Source organism: Bufo gargarizans, chromosome 11 (genome assembly GCF_014858855.1).
Source record: "Bufo gargarizans isolate SCDJY-AF-19 chromosome 11, ASM1485885v1, whole genome shotgun sequence".
Classification (NCBI taxonomy): Eukaryota; Metazoa; Chordata; class Amphibia; order Anura; family Bufonidae; genus Bufo; species Bufo gargarizans.
In genome coordinates this window covers 1,295,533-1,313,835 of record NC_058090.1, presented here as the reverse complement: position 1 = coordinate 1,313,835, position 18,303 = coordinate 1,295,533, and the positions used below count along the sequence as shown (strand labels likewise).

The following is an 18,303-nucleotide window of genomic DNA, read 5'->3' as shown; positions in this document are numbered from 1 at the left end:
GTACCTGTCCGTCTGATTAACCTGAGTGATCATCCTGTTGCGCTTACTAAGCATTACCCTGTTGCCCAGCTTTCTCAGGTGTTCTTCCAAGACATCATCCGTCTTCCAGTGACAGAAAAGCCGCCAGCTGCAGTCAGCGGATGTCCGCCGGTGCCCCAGTCACAAGTACCCTGGTGGGAAGAGCTACATGTCGGGGACGAGACTACACCCCAACATCAACAAGAAGGGATACTACAGCTTGTCAAAGAGCACCACCAGGCCTTCAGTAAACATGCTGCTGATTATGGAGAGGTTAGTGCCATACAACACACCATACCTACTGGCTCTCATCCTCCTATCAAGGAGAGATACCGACCCTTACCGCCTACTTCATATCAGACTGTAAAAGAAATGATCCAAGAGATGAAAGACTCTAATGTAATCCGGGACAGTCGTAGCCCGTGGGCGGCACCCCTGGTCCTTGTAAAGAAGAAGGATGGTGGTATCCGTTTCTGCGTGGACTATAGAAAAATTAATCAAATAACCCACAAAGACGCGTACCCACTGCCCCGCATTGAAGAGTCACTAACTGCTCTGGGCTCCGCTGCCTATTTCTCCACATTGGACTTGACCAGTGGCTACTGGCAAGTACCCATGGCCCCGGCAGATAGGGAAAAGACTGCTTTCACCACTCCCATGGGCCTGTTCGAATTCAATTGTATGCCGTTCGGGTTATGTAACGCCCCAGGAACTTTCCAGAGACTAATGGAGCGGTGTTTGGGTCACAAAAACTTCGAAACAGTGCTGCTGTATCTAGATGACGTCATTGTGTACTCAAAAACATATGAAGACCATCTGAAACACTTAGCAGAGGTCTTTGAAATCCTTATCAAATATGGCCTGAAGGTAAAGCCATCCAAGTGCCACTTGCTCAAACCTGCGGTAAAATACCTGGGGCATGTGGTAAGTGGAGAGGGCGTACAACCTGACCCTGATAAGTTAGCGGCTGTCCGTAACTGGCCGGTCCCCACTACCGTCAAAGAGGTGAGGGGTTTCCTTGGTTTTGCCGGCTACTATAGACGTTTCATCCCCCATTTTGCTCAAATAGCCGATCCTATCCAGGAACTCTTGAGGGGGCAGCCCAAGAAAAGTCCTAGAACTCCAGTGCTCATTGAGTGGAATGAAGAAAGAGAGATAGCGTTCCAGTTGTTAAAAAAAAAACTGACCGAGCCTCCCGTGTTAGGTTATCCAGACTACAGCAAGCCCTTCCATCTGTATACTGATGCTAGCAAGCGAGGCCTGGGGGCTGTGTTAGCCCAGATTCAAGAGGGAAAAGAAAGAGTGATAGCTTATGCAAGCCGCTCCCTGAAAGGGGCTGAGAAAAATGACCAGAATTATAGTTCCTTCAAACTAGAGTTCCTGGCATTAGTGTGGGCAGTGACGGAAAAATTCAAAGATTATCTAGCCGCTACCCCATTCATTGCATTCACTGATAATAACCCTCTGGCACATCTAAATACAGCTAAATTGGGGGCTTTGGAGCAAAGATGGGCCTCTCGCCTCGCCAACTATGATTTCTCTGTAAAATATCGGGCTGGACGTGCTAATGACAATGCTGATGCTTTATCCAGGCTTCCCACAGAGACAGCTCCTGATGATGTGCGAGATGCTTGGGAAGATGTAGAAATGCCGGCCTTCTACCATAAATTTGCTCAACAGGATCAGGCTCGGGCTACCAGTGACAGAGCTGCAGTTCCTTCACCCTCCAGTAGGCCTGAACTCAAAGAAGAAAGGTGGGTGAAACTACAGTCTGAAAGTAGAGTGCTGGGTGAATTGTTGGACTTCATTACCAGTGGCAGAGCCCCTGAGAGGATTCGGCGTAAGAGTACCGATCCTGAGCTCATCAAACTGTGGAGACAGCGCCATCAACTCTTCATACAAAAGGGCCTGTTGCTACGGAGAAGCCTAGACCCAGTGTCCAACGAAAGAGTGCATCAGATTCTCATACCCCGACGAGATGCAGGTATGGTGTTGGAGATGTACCACAATCAATCCGGTCACTTTGGGGTCCAAAAGACTGAGGCAAATATCCGCCAGCGGTTTTACTGGGTGGGCATGAGAGAAGACATGGAGAAGTGGTGTCGGGAGTGTGTAGCCTGTGCCTTGAAACGAGGTGAACACCATGATCAGAGGGCACCACTGAGACCCATTGTAAGTACTCGTCCTCTGGAACTTGTCGCCATCGACCATGTGAAACTGGAGCCTAGTCGCTCAGGGTATGTGTACGCTATGACTATTATTGACCATTTCACTAAGTTTGTTGTAGCGGTGCCTGTGAGAGACCAGACGGCCAAGACTACAGCCGAACTGTTCTGGAAACACTTCCTCCTGCCCTACGGTTGTCCAGAAAAGATCCTCACCGATCAAGGTCCTGCTTTTGAGTCCCATCTGTTCCATGAACTGTGCCGCCTGCACAACTGTAAGAAGATCCGGACGACGGCCTACCATCCGCAAGGTAATGGATTATGTGAAAAAATGAATCAGACCTTGATAGAGATGCTGAGGACTGTGCCTCCTGAAACCAGGGGAGATTGGCCTAATCTGTTGCCACAGCTCATGTTCACGTACAATCATACCATACACTGTTCCACCGGGTATACCCCCTTTTATTTGATGTTTGGGCGCCAAGGGTTATTGCCTGCTGACCACTCCTTGGACGTACTCGTACCTGATTGCATCAACCCATTACCTAATACCGACTGGGTTGCTGAACACCAAAGGCGATTGAATACGGCCCAAGCTATTGTTCAGGAACGTATGGACTATGCTAGAGACCGGCAGCAGAGAGACTATGACCAAGCAGCCCATGCAGAACCCCTGACGATAGGGGCTGTGGTATGGTTAAAAAATAACCGCCGTACCAGTAAACTGGACAGTAAATGGGAGCAAAGTCCTTATGTTGTCACTGCAATCCCAATCCCAAATGTCTGTACACCGAAACCGGTTAAAGCTCTGCCTGACACCAGGACCCAGTGCCGAGAGTTCTATATCTGAACCCCCTGTGTCACAGTCATCGATACAGCCCGAGGATCCTATGCAGGCTGTCCGTAATCTAAGGTATGACGCTGATCCCATGCATTGGCTTCTGACACCATGGTTGAACTTGTTGGTGCCCGCTCCGGCACCTACTGTACCTTTACTTCCAGAAGAGCCGGTTCAGGATGCCCCGGATCCAGTTCCCCTTCTAGTGGATCCTGTTGTTCCTGTTGTTCCTGACCAAGGTCTCACGGATGGAGATCCTCCTGTTGCTCCTCTCTCTTCTACCTCGGTGCTAAGGGGAGAGGAAACCCCTGTGTTGAGAAGGTCCACCCGGATGACCAGGGGACGTCCACCAGTCCATTTAGGAGACTTTGACTATGCTGGTGGTGTCTCCTCCCGAACAGTTGTTACTAGAAATAGCCTGCTTGACGTTTGTGCGCAAGAATGGACTCCTCCACGTGAGCCCTTGCCTGTTCTACACCCACGGGGAAACCCGGTGTAGTTCCTTATTATACTTCAGTCAAGAAAAATAGACTAACCTGGTTCACCTTAAGTCCGCTGTGCCAGGTCAGCGGCCGTGCCTAAGAAGAAAGAAGACGCCCCTTTTTCTTGCGTCATTTATTGCAAATGTTATATTTTTGTGTGAAATAGTTGTTTATTATATTTATAATGCAATGTTTAAATTATCTATCAGCTTATGTTGGTTCAGGCATGTGTGTGAGTACGAGGCCTTACTCACGTTAAAGTCTGGGGGTGTGCAGCATACGGGTAGGCTACCCGACACTGCTAGATTTGAATGTGTATTTCCCTTTAAGCCAGTCAGGCCGGTTACCGGCAATCCTTGTCACAGCCAGCAGAGGGAGCCCCCAGTTCAGTATAAATAGGCTAGGGCCTAGCTCAGGTAGGCAGAAGTTTCTAGACTCAGGGCTGAGAGGGTAGAGTAAGCCCTGTGACCGGATTCCAGATCCGAGGAGCAGGTTCCCCTCCTGAGTCCGCATTCATAGAAGCAAGAAGGGCATAGCTAAACAGCCTGAGGACACAGAATACCACAGAGGCCAATCTGATAAAGCAAGAGGTACTCAAGGTAACAGAGGAGGTACTAGATAAAGACAGCTTCAAGGATACGCCAGCTATAGGGCATTAGACCTTGGAGAATAAGTCACATGTTTCAGGACCAGTCAGGAATAGTGTGCAAGCCGCCTGTACTGCATCTCCTGTAATTAACACTCTGTAAAGAACATTGCTATAACCGGCCAGTCTGTACTTCTAAGAACCAACTGTATTCAAATAGAAACCAACTGTCTTCCATGGAACTGCGCTTCCAACTGCGTCCATGTATGATTATCACTGACATTCAGTAAAGTTCCAGTTTTGGTTGGCTATCCCGTGGTTGCTTCCTTCTTCTACATTACTATACACGGCGTGTCACCGTTTAATTGACACTGGCGTCACGAACATTAAATACCTGCCTGTTACAGCATCTGCCCAGATTTGAAGACGACAGTGAATCCCAGGTTAGTGGGTTACTCTGCACTACAAAGCCCGGCATACACTTCTGACCCCCTGGGACACTGCAGCTGCCCACGTCCTGCCCCTTCGCAGCTGACGGATCTCCACCTGGATGGGAGATTCAAGTGGTTTTCCTACATCTGTTCCAGGAATCTGTAACTCGTTGCTAAACAGACATCGCTGCAAATTTGGGTAACACAATCAGATTAGTAACCCTGAAAAGAAGTAGTAACCGACCCCAGAGACTGAAGATTAGAGATAATAACCCATAGTACAGAACCTCACAGGGGACGTCTCTCCGCGACAGAGCCCGCACATCAAGAGTCCAGTCATTGTACACCACAACTCCCAACATCTACAATAAATGATAAAAAGGCACGGGGGGGGGGGGGCATATCTAAAGAATATGACTGATTTTGCAAAGGCCGGGTTCAGTGTCCGGGGCGATCCCTTGCCCCTTGGGAGGTTTCTACGAAATATGTCCCTCTTAGAGCAAGTAAACGTGACGCCAGTTGTAGTTAAGCAACGGCAACATGGAATCCCCTTTGTAGATGGTAGTGTTGGTACCCAGTGTAGGAAGGCCAGAGTGGTGTTAAATAGGCCACAATATCCCTAGAGATGTTGTGTAGCACTTTGTCACGGTGCTCCTTACCTGGATACAGTTGGATCCCAGACGTGGTCGGCCAAAGCAGCGCAAAAGGGGTAGTTAAATTGGATAGTGTAGAAATAAAGAGGAGTCCAGACTTGGTTATATGGAAGTTGAACAGTTGCTTTACTTTGCATAAACGATAATCCAAACAATCCACAGAATTTATCATAGTTCACAACAAGTTTTAGCAGGACTTTGGCAGGCAAAAAATTTCAGCAAAACAAACATCTCTGCTGAATCTGTAGTGTACTCGCTAAGCTCCGCTATGTCAGCAATATTAAATAGGAATGCTTTCCTTCCTGCTTGATGCTGTTGTTCCGAGTGTCTCCCACTGTGATCCTAGGAACTTTTTGTCCTGGCTGGCTTTGAGGGGGAGCTCAGTCCCACCAGGGACGAGCATCTGCTTCTCCCTACAGCATGGGGTACAAGAACCAACTGGTTCCACTAACATTGTACTTCCTCCTCAGAGGAGAGTATATCGGAGCTGGAAAACCAGGCTCCACCTTCTGTAAAGTAGCACTGCCAAGTCTGCTGCCACCCGCTGGGGAACCAGGTTATTACACGAACAATACAAATGCATAAAGAAAGAAATGCACACTGTGGAGGACCTGGAATAAAATGCATACGATGACATGGTTATTGCATATACAGACAGAAGCAAGGTGTTGGAGTGGTAATGCCACTTGGGGGTGTTACATTTTCACTTTTTCATCAAATCTCCACAAACTGTGGGGCCTGCAGGGAGCGTAGTGCATCACCTCCCTAGTGACATTTCTTAGGATCCCTGACCCCAGTGATGAAGATGATGGATGAAGTATTTGGGATTCCAGGCCCCTGAGCCATGTCTGCATCAACAACCTCCCAGTGGCCAAGACAATAGGAGGGAATTTCTTTACCAGGATCCGGGGAGACCCAACCAGCAAGGATCCACCAATGTGACCAGACTAGTCTACAAGCTTTTTGCTGCCTTGTCCCAGATTTTTTCTTTTTAGACAATTTGCATATTGTGACCCAGAATTCACTTCATCTGCCATCATGCATGTTATATGTCACGCTCTGGACTTGCGTGTTTATAGCTATGTCCTGTCACTGGGCACCTGTTGAACGTGAAGTAGAAGCGCCCTGCACCATTAATCGCCACACTTTAAATTCATGAGGTGGCGGAATAATCAATGTGTGACCTCTGCCGCTCTCCTTATAACCTCCGCACAGCCTTGGGGTGTATTGGCATCCAGTGAGAGCCTGCACTTACACCTCCTGGCAGGGCAGCCTAAACACTCAGGTACAGCGGCCACACCCTGGCACATTGTAAAAAACAATACCCAAAGCAGGAAAGATCAATGGACCTTTCCAAATGCTGTGAAACAGCATCACTGATGGTGTTGCCGCATAATGTGGCGGTCTCTGTGGCAAGTGGCCATGGGTACAGCTGCAGTAAGAACGTCCGTCACCCACCACAGGTTAGGACTTCCCTGTAAACCCTAGAGTCTTTTTTTTTTTTGATCAGTGTTGCCCGAACAACCTCCTTAGGGCTCATTCAGACGGCAGTTTGCAGATCCGTTTTTTGTGGATTAGATGCAGACCTATTCACTCCTATGGGTCCCTTTTCTTCTGTTCTACATCTCCGCAAAACAAATAAAAACAACATGTCCTATACTTGTCAGTGAAAATCAGGACGCGACAACTGATTAGTGGTTTACGTTCCACCCTTTTAAATATAAATCACTGGCCAAAGGAACATTGTGAAGGAATAAGTAAACTACATCTTTATTTCAATTTGATTAAAATATGAACTGGGGAAGAACTCTAACCCAATATAAAAATCCTCCCAATTGACAAACATATGTCCACACCAATGCAGGCGGCAGCTGACGCGGCACCAGCTGGTCTAATGCAGTTGTGCAAGACCCAGCCTGCCCTGTCGCTCAGGTGTGAACACAGGTCAATTTGGGAACCGCGTGAGTGGACCACCTAAGACCGTGTGTTGGTCCACAAATATATCCCACAACAGTGTGACACTGGGCAGTGATACCGCTCAATGGTCAGTATCAACCACTACCGTGCACAAAAGGCGGGTGTATTCACCGTGGTATATATGACAACAATTGCCAATGCTCTCCTATCCGGCTGCGCCACTAATAGCTTGCCCTAGAAATATATTAACCCCTTGATAAACATCTGCTCATGCAAGCAGTTAAAATGGTGATCAAGAGCACATGCCCACTATGACGTGTGGTGCAAGTGCTGTCATCCACTGCCGCATGAGCACGAATCAAGAGGAACTAGGCAGCCCTATGACACTAATCAGGGGCGTAACTATAGGGGAAGCGGCTGCTTTGGGGCCCTGACCCCGAAGGGGCCCATCCAGGAGGAGGAGAACTAAAAGATTTTGTCAGGGCCCCCTCAACAACATTACACAATGAAATTATATACAGTGACAGTATAGACCGTGTATAAAAAGGATGGAACAGCAGCTAGGCCTGGTCTGAGAAAGGGGTCTTTACTAGCCACAGGAATGGGGGTGGCCTGAAAGGAAGGGGTTGCGAAACAATTACTGGGGGAGGGTCCCATTCAAAGATATGCTGTGGGGCCCAGTCATTTCTAGCTACGCCACTGACACTAATGATGCCTGGATGTGAACACGCTGTTTGATAAACATCTGCCCACACTCATCAGGGGTTGAACCTGCAGACCACTACTGCGGTGCGAGCACAAATCTGACTGGACCTGGCTGTGTGTAACATCAGTTTGTTCCCGCTAACAGCTCTACGCTTTTTCGCCATTATTAGGCTCATCAGGAGCAGATTAGAAGTGGTTTTGCACAGATCCCCCCCCCCCCCCCCCCCAAGAATAAAAAGTGGCAGCAGTGCATTCTGGGCCAGCGCGTGATCAGTCACACAATGATAATCTGCATCTTGGAGTAATGTTGCTTTTCAATGAAAAGAAAGCAAGATTTACAGTGTCAAGCGTCCGTGTGGCTTCAGTGCCGAGGAAGGGAGGTGGTCTGTATTCATGAGGGGCTCGCAACGGAGGGGTCGCCTGACTATTGTTCATCAGGATCATCCTCGGAGCAAGCTGCCAACATTGCCAGGAAATGTCTAAATCCTCAGTGCTGTTCCCGTCTATCTGGGCAAGTGAATCCAAGGTGTAGCCCCCCCCCCCCTCCCCGCCCCCCAATAACAGTGACCCTAAAATCATCAGCAGGGTCACATATGGGTCACACCCAGTAATGATTTCCGCACTTCACCTCACTCATCCTATTAACAGGAAGCATTACGGTGGGTCCAGGATAACTCGCTGCGGCCACTTACCTGCACTCTGTCCCGCCAGCCTGACATCTTCCGTTATTCAGGCACATTTCCCCCGGCTGCGTACACCGTAAACCTGAAAGTGACACCGCCATTAACCTTCCAGCAATGAAGAGAACAGACTGACAGAGACACTGAAACAATGGCCACCCATTATACCATTTATTGGGAATGATAATGGGGTGGTCCTAGCTCCCCCAGCCGCTACAAGTGCCCCCCATTAGGAGCATCGCCTGAAGAGCGGCAACTTTACAGTCATGTGTCCTGGACAACGACTGATGGCAGCAATGAGACCAGCATCCCTGTTGTTCTGGGGCCCCGGGACACTGGGCCCCATCCTGCGGACCGCCATCACCTGTGCAGATTGCTTACAAGTTTATGTTGATTCCTGCACTGAACACAAAGTACAAAGGAAAATGCCCTTCACACTAAGCTGGAGTGGATGGGGGAGGGGGCAATGACCACTGGTGGTTTACAGCCTCTGTGACCACAACACTCAGCAAGCTTAGCCATTGGAAGCATGCTGGGAGTTGTAGTGGCAACTACTCACTCTTTACTGCCCCACCCCCAAACCCTGGAGATCTAAGAGGAAAAGTTTTTTTAGAAGTTGAAGCAGACATCTCCAGGGTCATTCCTCTGCTTTATTACTGATGGAAACACCTATAAAAAGAACTACCAAACCACATGAAAAAATAACAATATTTTTTTAGACACAATTCATAAAATAATTTACAACAAAACAAGTGCAGGGATAAAGAGACATCAACCAGAGAAAAGGCACAATGGTATAAATTCATACTGCTCCACCATTGAGTAAGAAAATATAAAGTGCAAATGCAAACAGCGTTATAGATGACAAATGCAGAATCAATTGCCTATTTTGTGCCTCCTCCGGGATGGCGCCAACCCTGACGCGCGTTTCGGCGAACCTTCGTCTGGGGGTGGCGTCAATACTCCCACCAACTAATCCTAGCGCTCATTGCAAATGCAAACAGCATCATTGTACACACCTGGACTATATAAACAAATGTAAAGCGGACCGCAGCTATGTGACAAAATCAGTCACGTGATCCTCGTCTGGTCACGTGATGCAGCCGGCAGATCCAGCGATAATTATGGGGATACATGTCAGCGGCACCTAGAGAATAATAGCGCATGCACAGGCCTGGCATGACGGCGCACAAAAATAAGAAAAATAATATAACGCACTTAATGTGAATGGTGAACCAACATAATTATATAAAAGTGCAATTATCAGCAAAAATACATAAGTGACATCAATCACATGATAAGGTGCGAAAAAAAATACATACCACAAGTGTAAATCAAAAAACATGATCAAATATGTGAATAAATACAAATCATAATGAAAAATTTAATTAATGTGAACTAAACATACAAAAACATGAACGAAAGTGAATATGATGTGAGTGAAAATGTGTGGAAAAAAAAAAAGTGATATTTAATTATCTTTAGGTCCAGCAACATATTGCAAACGAGCCTGAAAAGTGTATAAGAGGTGGTTAATTACATGCAATGACAACACTGATTAATTAGATAGTAAATAAATACAAATAACAATTCATGACTAAAAACAATGACATATGCTGACCCGGGAGAAGCCTATAGAAAAGACGAAAAGCCAGAGGACTCATTAAATCCATTTGGACGCAATGTGTTCAATTTCCAAAACCATTTACATTCCAATTGAGCAAGTTTCTTTGAGATATCTCCACAAGCATTTTTTGGTATGCAATCTATTCCCCGGGCCTTCAAACCCCTGGGATCACAGGCTTGATACATTTTGAAAGGTCTGGCAACAGGTTTCAAATTAGTCAGATCCCTTTCATTAAGGGCAGCCAAAATGTCAGGAACATGCTCACGTACCCTGACCTTCAGCTCCCTCGTGGTAAGGCCCACGTACACTTTTGGGACATTGGCATTTTGCATAGTAAACCACTGCTGTACTAGAGCAGGTCAGCCGATGTGTAATTTGAAAAACCTTCTCACCAGTAGCATCACAAAACTCAGAAGCCCTTTACATATGAGTACATCCCATACATCTCCTACAAGGGACAAAGCCCCATTTAGGTTTTCCCATCCCTGGAAAAGTTGAAGTAACCAGTTTGGTAGAAAGGCTCTTTACCAAAGGATCTTTCACATTTCTGGATCTTCTTGCTACTACTGAAGGGCCCGATGTAGCATATCTTGCAACAATTGGATCCGTCAATAATACTGGCCAGTATTTTTCCAAACAGGCCTTTCATCTCAAACCATCTAGATTAGTTAGATTAATTAATTAGTGTTAAATCTCACTTTATCATCTCTGGGGGTTTTTTGTCTTGAAAAAGAGGAGATCAGAACGAGAACAAGATTTTGCCCTCCTATAGGCATCTTTGATGGATCGTTGACTATATCCACGATTGGAGAAGCGAGTTCACACAAGTTGGCTTCCTAAATACATTTGTCAGAATGGAGCCGGCTTCACCCCTCTGGGCCTGTAAATCCAGAAAATCAATAATGTCCTTATCGAATTTATACGTCAATCATATTCTTATTGTTCTGGTTCAACAATCTAAACAATTCATGCAAGTCATAAGTGCCCCTCTGCCAGATCATAAAACACATCATCGATGTACCTCGCCCCAAAAAACGGTACGGTCCATCAATGCACGTCGATCTGACAGGAAGAGGTCCCTCTCCCACAGCCCCAGGAAGAGATTAGCATACGAGGGTGCACAAGGCACCCCCATCGCAGTCCCCTGGAGTTGTAGGTAGAAGGACCCCTCAAAAATAAAAAAATTATGTGTCAAAACAAAATCCAGTAGGTCCACTAGGAATGTCCTTTTTCGTTTGTGTACATTCTCCCTCTCCAAAAACAATTCTACTGCCTGAATTCCATCCTGATGCCTAATGCTGGTATAGAAGGATTCGACATCACATGTCACCAGATACATATCCTCATCCAAATGGATCCCATCAATCCTTCGCAGAAAATCAACAGTATCCTGTATATATGATGGAAGATTGGCCACTATACTCTTTAATTGTGAATCCAAATATCGCCCCACCTTCTCAGTCAGGCTACCACTACCAGAAATAATGGGCCTACCTGGAGGTTCTCTTTCGTTCTTATGAATCTTCGATAGAAGATATAATGTTGGTATAGTAGGTTCCTTCAAAATATTCCTTCAAATGAATGCAGCTGGTTAAGTTAATCTTTTATAGCATTCCTTATTTCTCAATTGTCGGTATGCCTCCTTTTCATATAGTGAATGGGGCCAGACTATCACGTTGCCCTCCTTATTTGAAGGTTTAAAATACTACGTCAGAATGCTTGGATAGATTTTTCAAGCTCTGACATTGTGCACTTGACAGATTATCCCTAGGTATGGACACAGGAAGGTCTACAAATTTCCTGGATACCAATTTTACAAAAAGATCGAGAGGGGGACATAGCGAGAGAGGTGGAAACTTTTTCGACTTACATTTCAGTGATTGTGGAATCTCATCTCTGTCTTGTTCGTTTTCATCCAATAATTCCTCCTACGTCCGCACAGCTTCTTGTTCTTATTTAGTAGTAAAAATATCAGTGTCCCCCTCTTTATAATGCCACTTTTTATGAAGTAACGAGCAGTCGAAAATATGCAAATCCTTCACCGCTGTAAAATGATCAAAAGAGGCACAAGGGGAGAAGGTAAGACCATTTTCCAAAACGGATATATCCACCGAGGACAACACATGCTGAGAAAGGTTAATTACCTTCAAATTGTCATGTTGTGCATCTCCCTTCTTCTCCAGGAAGTTGCTCCTCTTCCCATTAAATATGGCACGGGGGCCTTCTTTTTGAGGAAGTAGATTTTGTCATCCTTCCTGTGAATTCCGAATGGACAGAGATTGAGGACAGAGATGAAATGGAGGATGTACGGTTACGAGATGAAGTACCCTCTTTCCTTGATTGCATCCTATCCTTTCGTCTCCATTTATATATCGTCTTAGATTGGAAATCATTATAATCACGGATACATTTATTTGCCTTTACATCCTGAATTGCTCTTTCCCATTTCTCAAAGTTCTTATGTCGTTTGATGAAACGCTCAATAAGTGTTTCTTGGCTACATTTCTGTCTTAGGACAGTTTGTACTTTCTCGATCTCAATATCTATTGTATCCAAAGTTGTTGTATAATGATGAATCAGGAGCCCCATGAATCTGTTAGCTGCCTCATTGCAAATCTCCTCCCATCATCCCAAAAATACTTTGTCCTCTATATCAAAGCAGGGAAATACTCAAACCTCTTGGAATCAAACCCTTCTTGAGGTACCTCTCCAAGAACGCTCTATTCCACCAAGTCTTGGTTCGTTTATGTAACAAATTACTCAAGGTGGCCTGCGTCTCCCTGGCATCTCCCGGGTCAGCAACTCCTCCTGCTCCAGCTTCAATAAACATAACATTAAGTGACGAAAGCCAGGATTGTTCTCTGGCTTTATGATCCATCGTTTTAGCGGAGGCCAAATCTGTAAAGACAACAGAATATTGAAAACTATACCAAAACAAAGGCCTGACACCGCTAAATAATTGCCAATTATATCTACCTCTACGCATGCCTATGGTATAACTTAAATGGAAACACCTATAAAAAGAACTACCAAAGCACATGAAAAAATAACAATATTTTATTAGACACAATTCATAAAATAATTTACAATAAAACAAGTGCAGGAGACAAAGAGACATCAACCAGAGGAAAGGCACAATGGTATCGGTTCATACTGCTCCACCATTGAGTAAGAAAATATAAAGTTCAAATGCAAACAGTGTTATAGATGACAAAGGCAGAATCAATTACCCACATTGTGCCTCCTCCGGGATGGCGCCAACCCGACGCACGTTTCGGCTAACCTTCATCTGGGGGTGGCGTCATCACTGCAGGACACACAATAAATACTCCCACCGACCAATCCTAGCGCTCATTGCAAACAGCATCATTGTACACATCTGGACTATATAAACAATAAACCCGGACGCAGCTATGTGACGTGACGCGTCTTGGTATAGTTTTCATTACTGATGGAGTAACACCCCCAACTGTCCTGAAATGCCCAGCGTGGGGGAGGGGACGTGCACCATACAAACTAAGCACCCCCGCCACCCCTCCAGTCCACTCCTGGGAAAACATAACATCTGCAGAGCAGGGTCTATCCTTTCTTCCCAACAAAGAGGGAAATCAGAGCCGGCCATTGTCCGTGGCTCCACACACCTCTCCCATATTGTTCTGCATCGGCAGGGGTCCACGTCCCGCTCCCCCCCCCCACCCCTGAGCGGGGGGCTATGATAACCCTCTTCTGGAGAGGAGCATCAAAGGCCAATTACCTCCTCAGAACAGGACCCTCCATGTGCTCCACCTGTGCCACGACCCCAGCAACGTTACATTCAAACCATGAAGGGGACCGCACTGCTCTAGTGGCCATATTGGAAGTCACCCAGCTTTTCCCCCCACTCGGAGGGAGGACCCTGCCTTACATTTCCTGGCCTCCTAGTCAGGCGCTTCAAAATTCAACATTTTAATAACCAGACGCCCTCAATCTGTTAAAGGAAATGATCTGAGCTCTGAAACTAGATGGGGAAAGTCTGCGCCTTCAGCTTCTCGCCAGAGGAGCATAAATCCGTTGCGAAACATGTTTAGAGACTTGTCCACCGCTCTTCTCTACCCTAATGGGGGGTGCGAGGAGCCTCAGATATGAGCAGGTGAGACACCTGACATACTGAGCACTGGGGGCACCCTGAGGACCCCCACCCAGCAGAGCCGCCCCATTAACCACTGCAGCCAGGCAAGGTATACAAGGCCGAGGGTGTCCTGAGCTGATTAACCCCCACAGCACTGGAGACCAGGCACTATATACCAGTCATGAAAATACTTCATGATGAGACCACTGGGGGCGCCACCTCACATCCCACGCTATAGTAATAAAGTATCAGAAATAGGAAAAAACGGTTTCTGGAATTAACCCTTTCGGCTACAACAGTGCCAGCAACCACATGTCAAGCCCATGGGGTTTTACCTGAGCAAGTAAAGGGGCAGGGCCCTTGTACCCTGAGGGGGCAGGGGTCTGGACACCGCTTTGTGTGTGTGGGGGGGGATGAGGTTTCCGCCAATAAACAGAAAGCAGAAGCTTGAATGTCCCCAGTCTGAGAAACCGGAAACCCTCAAGATGGAGCAGACAGTGAAACCACTGAATGAATTGCAAGTTAATGCGACATGGTGTCTACTAACAGCCACTCAGGGACAGATCCATTGCTTCACCATTCACATGACCAGAGGAAACGTTCCATCAGCCCAGGGGCCGAGCCCTCCCTGGCGTGGCCACACAACAGGATCGTCCATCCTCATCAATGCGATGTGTAATAATACATAAGATATTGGGAGGGGACCCCAAATGTCAACACTCCTCCAATTACCCATAATATTTCCCACACGCAGAACACATTAACCCCCTAGAGTCAAAATCACCCCGAGGGACCAGCGCCATCAGCATTATGTACACACTCACTGATCTGTGTATGGAGATAGCGCCGCCATAGTCTGCAGCGCTGTACACAGGCTTCAGTCACACAGCATGGCCCAAGGTAACAGTTCTACACTTGGCCAGAGGCCACAATCTCCAGATCTCAGCTTTTGTCTTGTTGTTACTAAAACAGAGAAAGTCAGGAGAAGACAATGAATCTCCGACTGCTTACACCCTGGAACTACAAGGCCCAGCAGGCTCAGGGGAACTTACTAGGAGTTGTAGTACCTAGACTGCCTATATCGACTCCTAAGAAAGGATCAGGACATAACACTGGCAAATGATCATAGACTGCACATGTCAGACCCAGCACCCCAATAATGTACAGGGGGGCACACAACATGCAATTACTCCATCGAGAGTGTCAGCTCTGCAGGACAGAAGGCTGAGGGGTAACCAGCAGCCTCTGCTATACAGCATGGTGGAGGAGCCCGGAAACTATATCAGTGCGCACCCGGGGCACGTTCCAATGTATGTATCAGTGCGCACCCGGGGCACTTTCCAATGTATGTATCAGTGCGCACCCGGGGCACTTTCCAATGTATGTATCAGTGCGCACCCGGGGCACTTTCCAATGTATGTATCAGTGCGCACCCGGGGCACGTTCCAATGTATGTATCAGTGCGCACCCGGGGCACGTTCCAATGTATGTATCAGTGCGCACCCGGGGCACGTTCCAATGTATGTATCAGTGCGCACCCGGGGCACGTTCCAATGTATGTATCAGTGCGCACCGGGGCACGTTCCAATGTATGCATCAGTGCGCACCTGGGGCACGTTCCAATGTATGTATCAGTGCGCACCGGGGCACTTTCCAATGTATGTATCAGTGCGCACCCGGGGCACGTTCCAATGTATGTATCAGTGCGCACCCGGGGCACGTTCCAATGTATGTATCAGTGCGCACCGGGGCACGTTCCAATGTATGTATCAGTGCGCACCCGGGGCACGTTCCAATGTATGTATCAGTGCGCACCCGGGGCACGTTCCAATGTATGTATCAGTGCGCACCCGGGGCACTTTCCAATGTATGTATCAGTGCGCACCCGGGGCACGTTCCAATGTATGTATCAGTGCGCACCCGGGGCACGTTCCAATGTATGTATCAGTGCGCACCCGGGGCACTTTCCAATGTATGTATCAGTGCGCACCTGGGGCACGTTCCAATTTATGTATCAGTGCGCACCCGGGGCACGTTCCAATGCATCAGTGCGCACCCGGGGCACGTTCCAATGTATCAGTGCGCACCCGGGGCACGTTCCAATGTATCAGTGCGCACCGGGGGCACGTTCCAATGTATCAGTGCGCACCGGGGGCACGTTCCAATGTATCAGTGCACACCCGGGGCACGTTCCAATGTATCAGTGCACACCCGGGGCACGTTCCAATGTATCAGTGCACACCCGGGGCACGTTCCAATGTATCAGTGCGCACCCGGGGCACGTTCCAATGTATCAGTGCGCACCCGGGGCACGTTCCAATGTATCAGTGCGCACCCGGGGCACGTTCCAATGCATCAGTGCGCACCCGGGTAGGGTTGCCACCTTTTCTTCAAGCCAAACCCGAACAGAAGGGAGGGAGGGCCCCCTTCCAGGCCCCGCCTCCAGCCACGCCCATGTCCCGCCTCCAACCATGTCCCGTCTCCACCCCTGGTCGCTGTCGCACCGCAATCGTTACGCCCCTGATCCCATGCCTGCGCTGTCCCTTTTAGTATTCGCTGCAGGCGCGGGATTTACGGGACGAAGAGGAGAACTTGGACGTCAATCAACTGGACATGGGCGTGCCACTGACAAAGGGTGAATAGACTGAGCCTCTAGGTGCTGCAGGAACGCCCTCATAGCACCTATAGGCTCATTAGCATATTATAAGTCTTTATTTTAAGAGAACGGCGGCAGCGGCAGGGAGTTATAAAACATACTGTTATGTAGTATTAGCACATCGCTAACCTCAGTCAGCTACATAACATAACGTTTTTTCTGCTGATTGACAGATTCAGAAACCTGTTTAAAGGGCTTCTGTCCCCCCACTAAACTCTTTTTTTTGGCTTCTTATAATCCCTATACTGCGATATATGAATACATAATGTTATTAGTCATTTTGGTTTAGTAGATAATGAATAAAACAGACTTTTATAATATGTAAATTACCTGTCTACCAGCAGGTAGGGCGGTTACTTGCTGGTAGCAGCCGCATGCTTTTTTCATAATGACGCCCCCTCCTCATGTCGATTGACAGGGCCAGCGAACGCGATCGTTCTCTGGCTGGCCCTGTCTGGTATCAAGATCTCGCGCCTGCGCCGTAACGGTCTTCAGTTGGTGCAGGTGCACTGAGAGGAGGACACTCGATCGGCCGCTCCATCCTCAATGCGCCTGCGCCGATGACGTCACATCTACACCCAGCGCAGGCGCACTGAGGATGGAGCGGCCGAGCGAGTGTCCTCCTCTCAGTGCACCTGCACCAACTGAAGACCGTTACGGCGCAGGCGCGAGATCTTGATACCAGACAGGGCCAGCCAGAGAACGATCGCGTTCGCTGGCCCTGTCAATCGACATGAGGAGGGGGCGTCATTATGAAAAAAGCATGCGGCTGCTACCAGCAAGTAACCGCCCTACCTGCTGGTAGACAGGTAATTTACATATTATAAAAGTCTGTTTTATTCATTATCTACTAAACCAAAATGACTAATAACATTATGTATTCATATATCGCAGTATAGGGATTATAAGAAGGCCAAAAAAAAGAGTTTAGTGGGGGGACATAAAACATTTGAATTGTGTAATTGTATGTAACAGTTTCTATGTATACCTTTTTAGAAGTGAGTGACAGACTAGGACAGGTGTCAGGACTCAGGAGTTAGGACTGTCTTGGTCAGGTTGTCTGCATGTAGGGCACAGTGGGCACTTGGCTGGCCACTACATGGGCAGGCTGCTGGAGCTGGGCTGGAGAGGAGAAGTAGAATGATTTCTCCCACGGAGCTCCCTCTGCCTCTCTCTCTGATGTCATCACTTCCTGTTCCTTATCAGAGAGAGAGGGAGGGAGGGAGGGACTGGGAGGCAGAGGAGGAGCCTGAACAGTGAGTGAACACACAGCGCTGCCTGGCATCACTGTAGTGTGTAGACTGGAGGAGGGAGGAGGGAGGAGGGAGGAGGGAGGAGGGAGGAGGGAGGAGGGAGGAGGGAGGAGGGAGGAGGGAGGGAGGAGGGAGGAGGAGGAGGAGAGGAGGAGGGAGGAGGAGGAGGGAGGAGGGAGGAGGA

At 47.8% G+C, this 18,303-nt stretch overlaps 1 protein-coding gene and 1 long non-coding RNA gene across 2 annotated transcripts in view; both read right to left on the bottom strand.

Moving 5' to 3' along the window:
• The window catches only part of LOC122921490 (neurogenic locus notch homolog protein 1-like), a 59,739-nt gene that overhangs the window by 40,611 nt on the left and 825 nt on the right, over nt 1-18,303 (bottom strand). Inside the window, exon 2 of the mRNA XM_044271487.1 lies at nt 8,488-8,560. Within this exon, the coding sequence (XP_044127422.1) occupies nt 8,488-8,560 (73 nt within the window). The remainder of the gene's footprint in view (nt 1-8,487; nt 8,561-18,303) is intronic.
• Nucleotides 8,579-18,125, bottom strand: LOC122921493. The gene is made up of 4 exons (XR_006387028.1): nt 17,855-18,125; nt 12,247-13,000; nt 11,973-12,146; nt 8,579-10,982 (listed from the first exon to the last, which is right to left on the bottom strand). It is a non-coding gene; the product is annotated as an uncharacterized LOC122921493 (long non-coding RNA).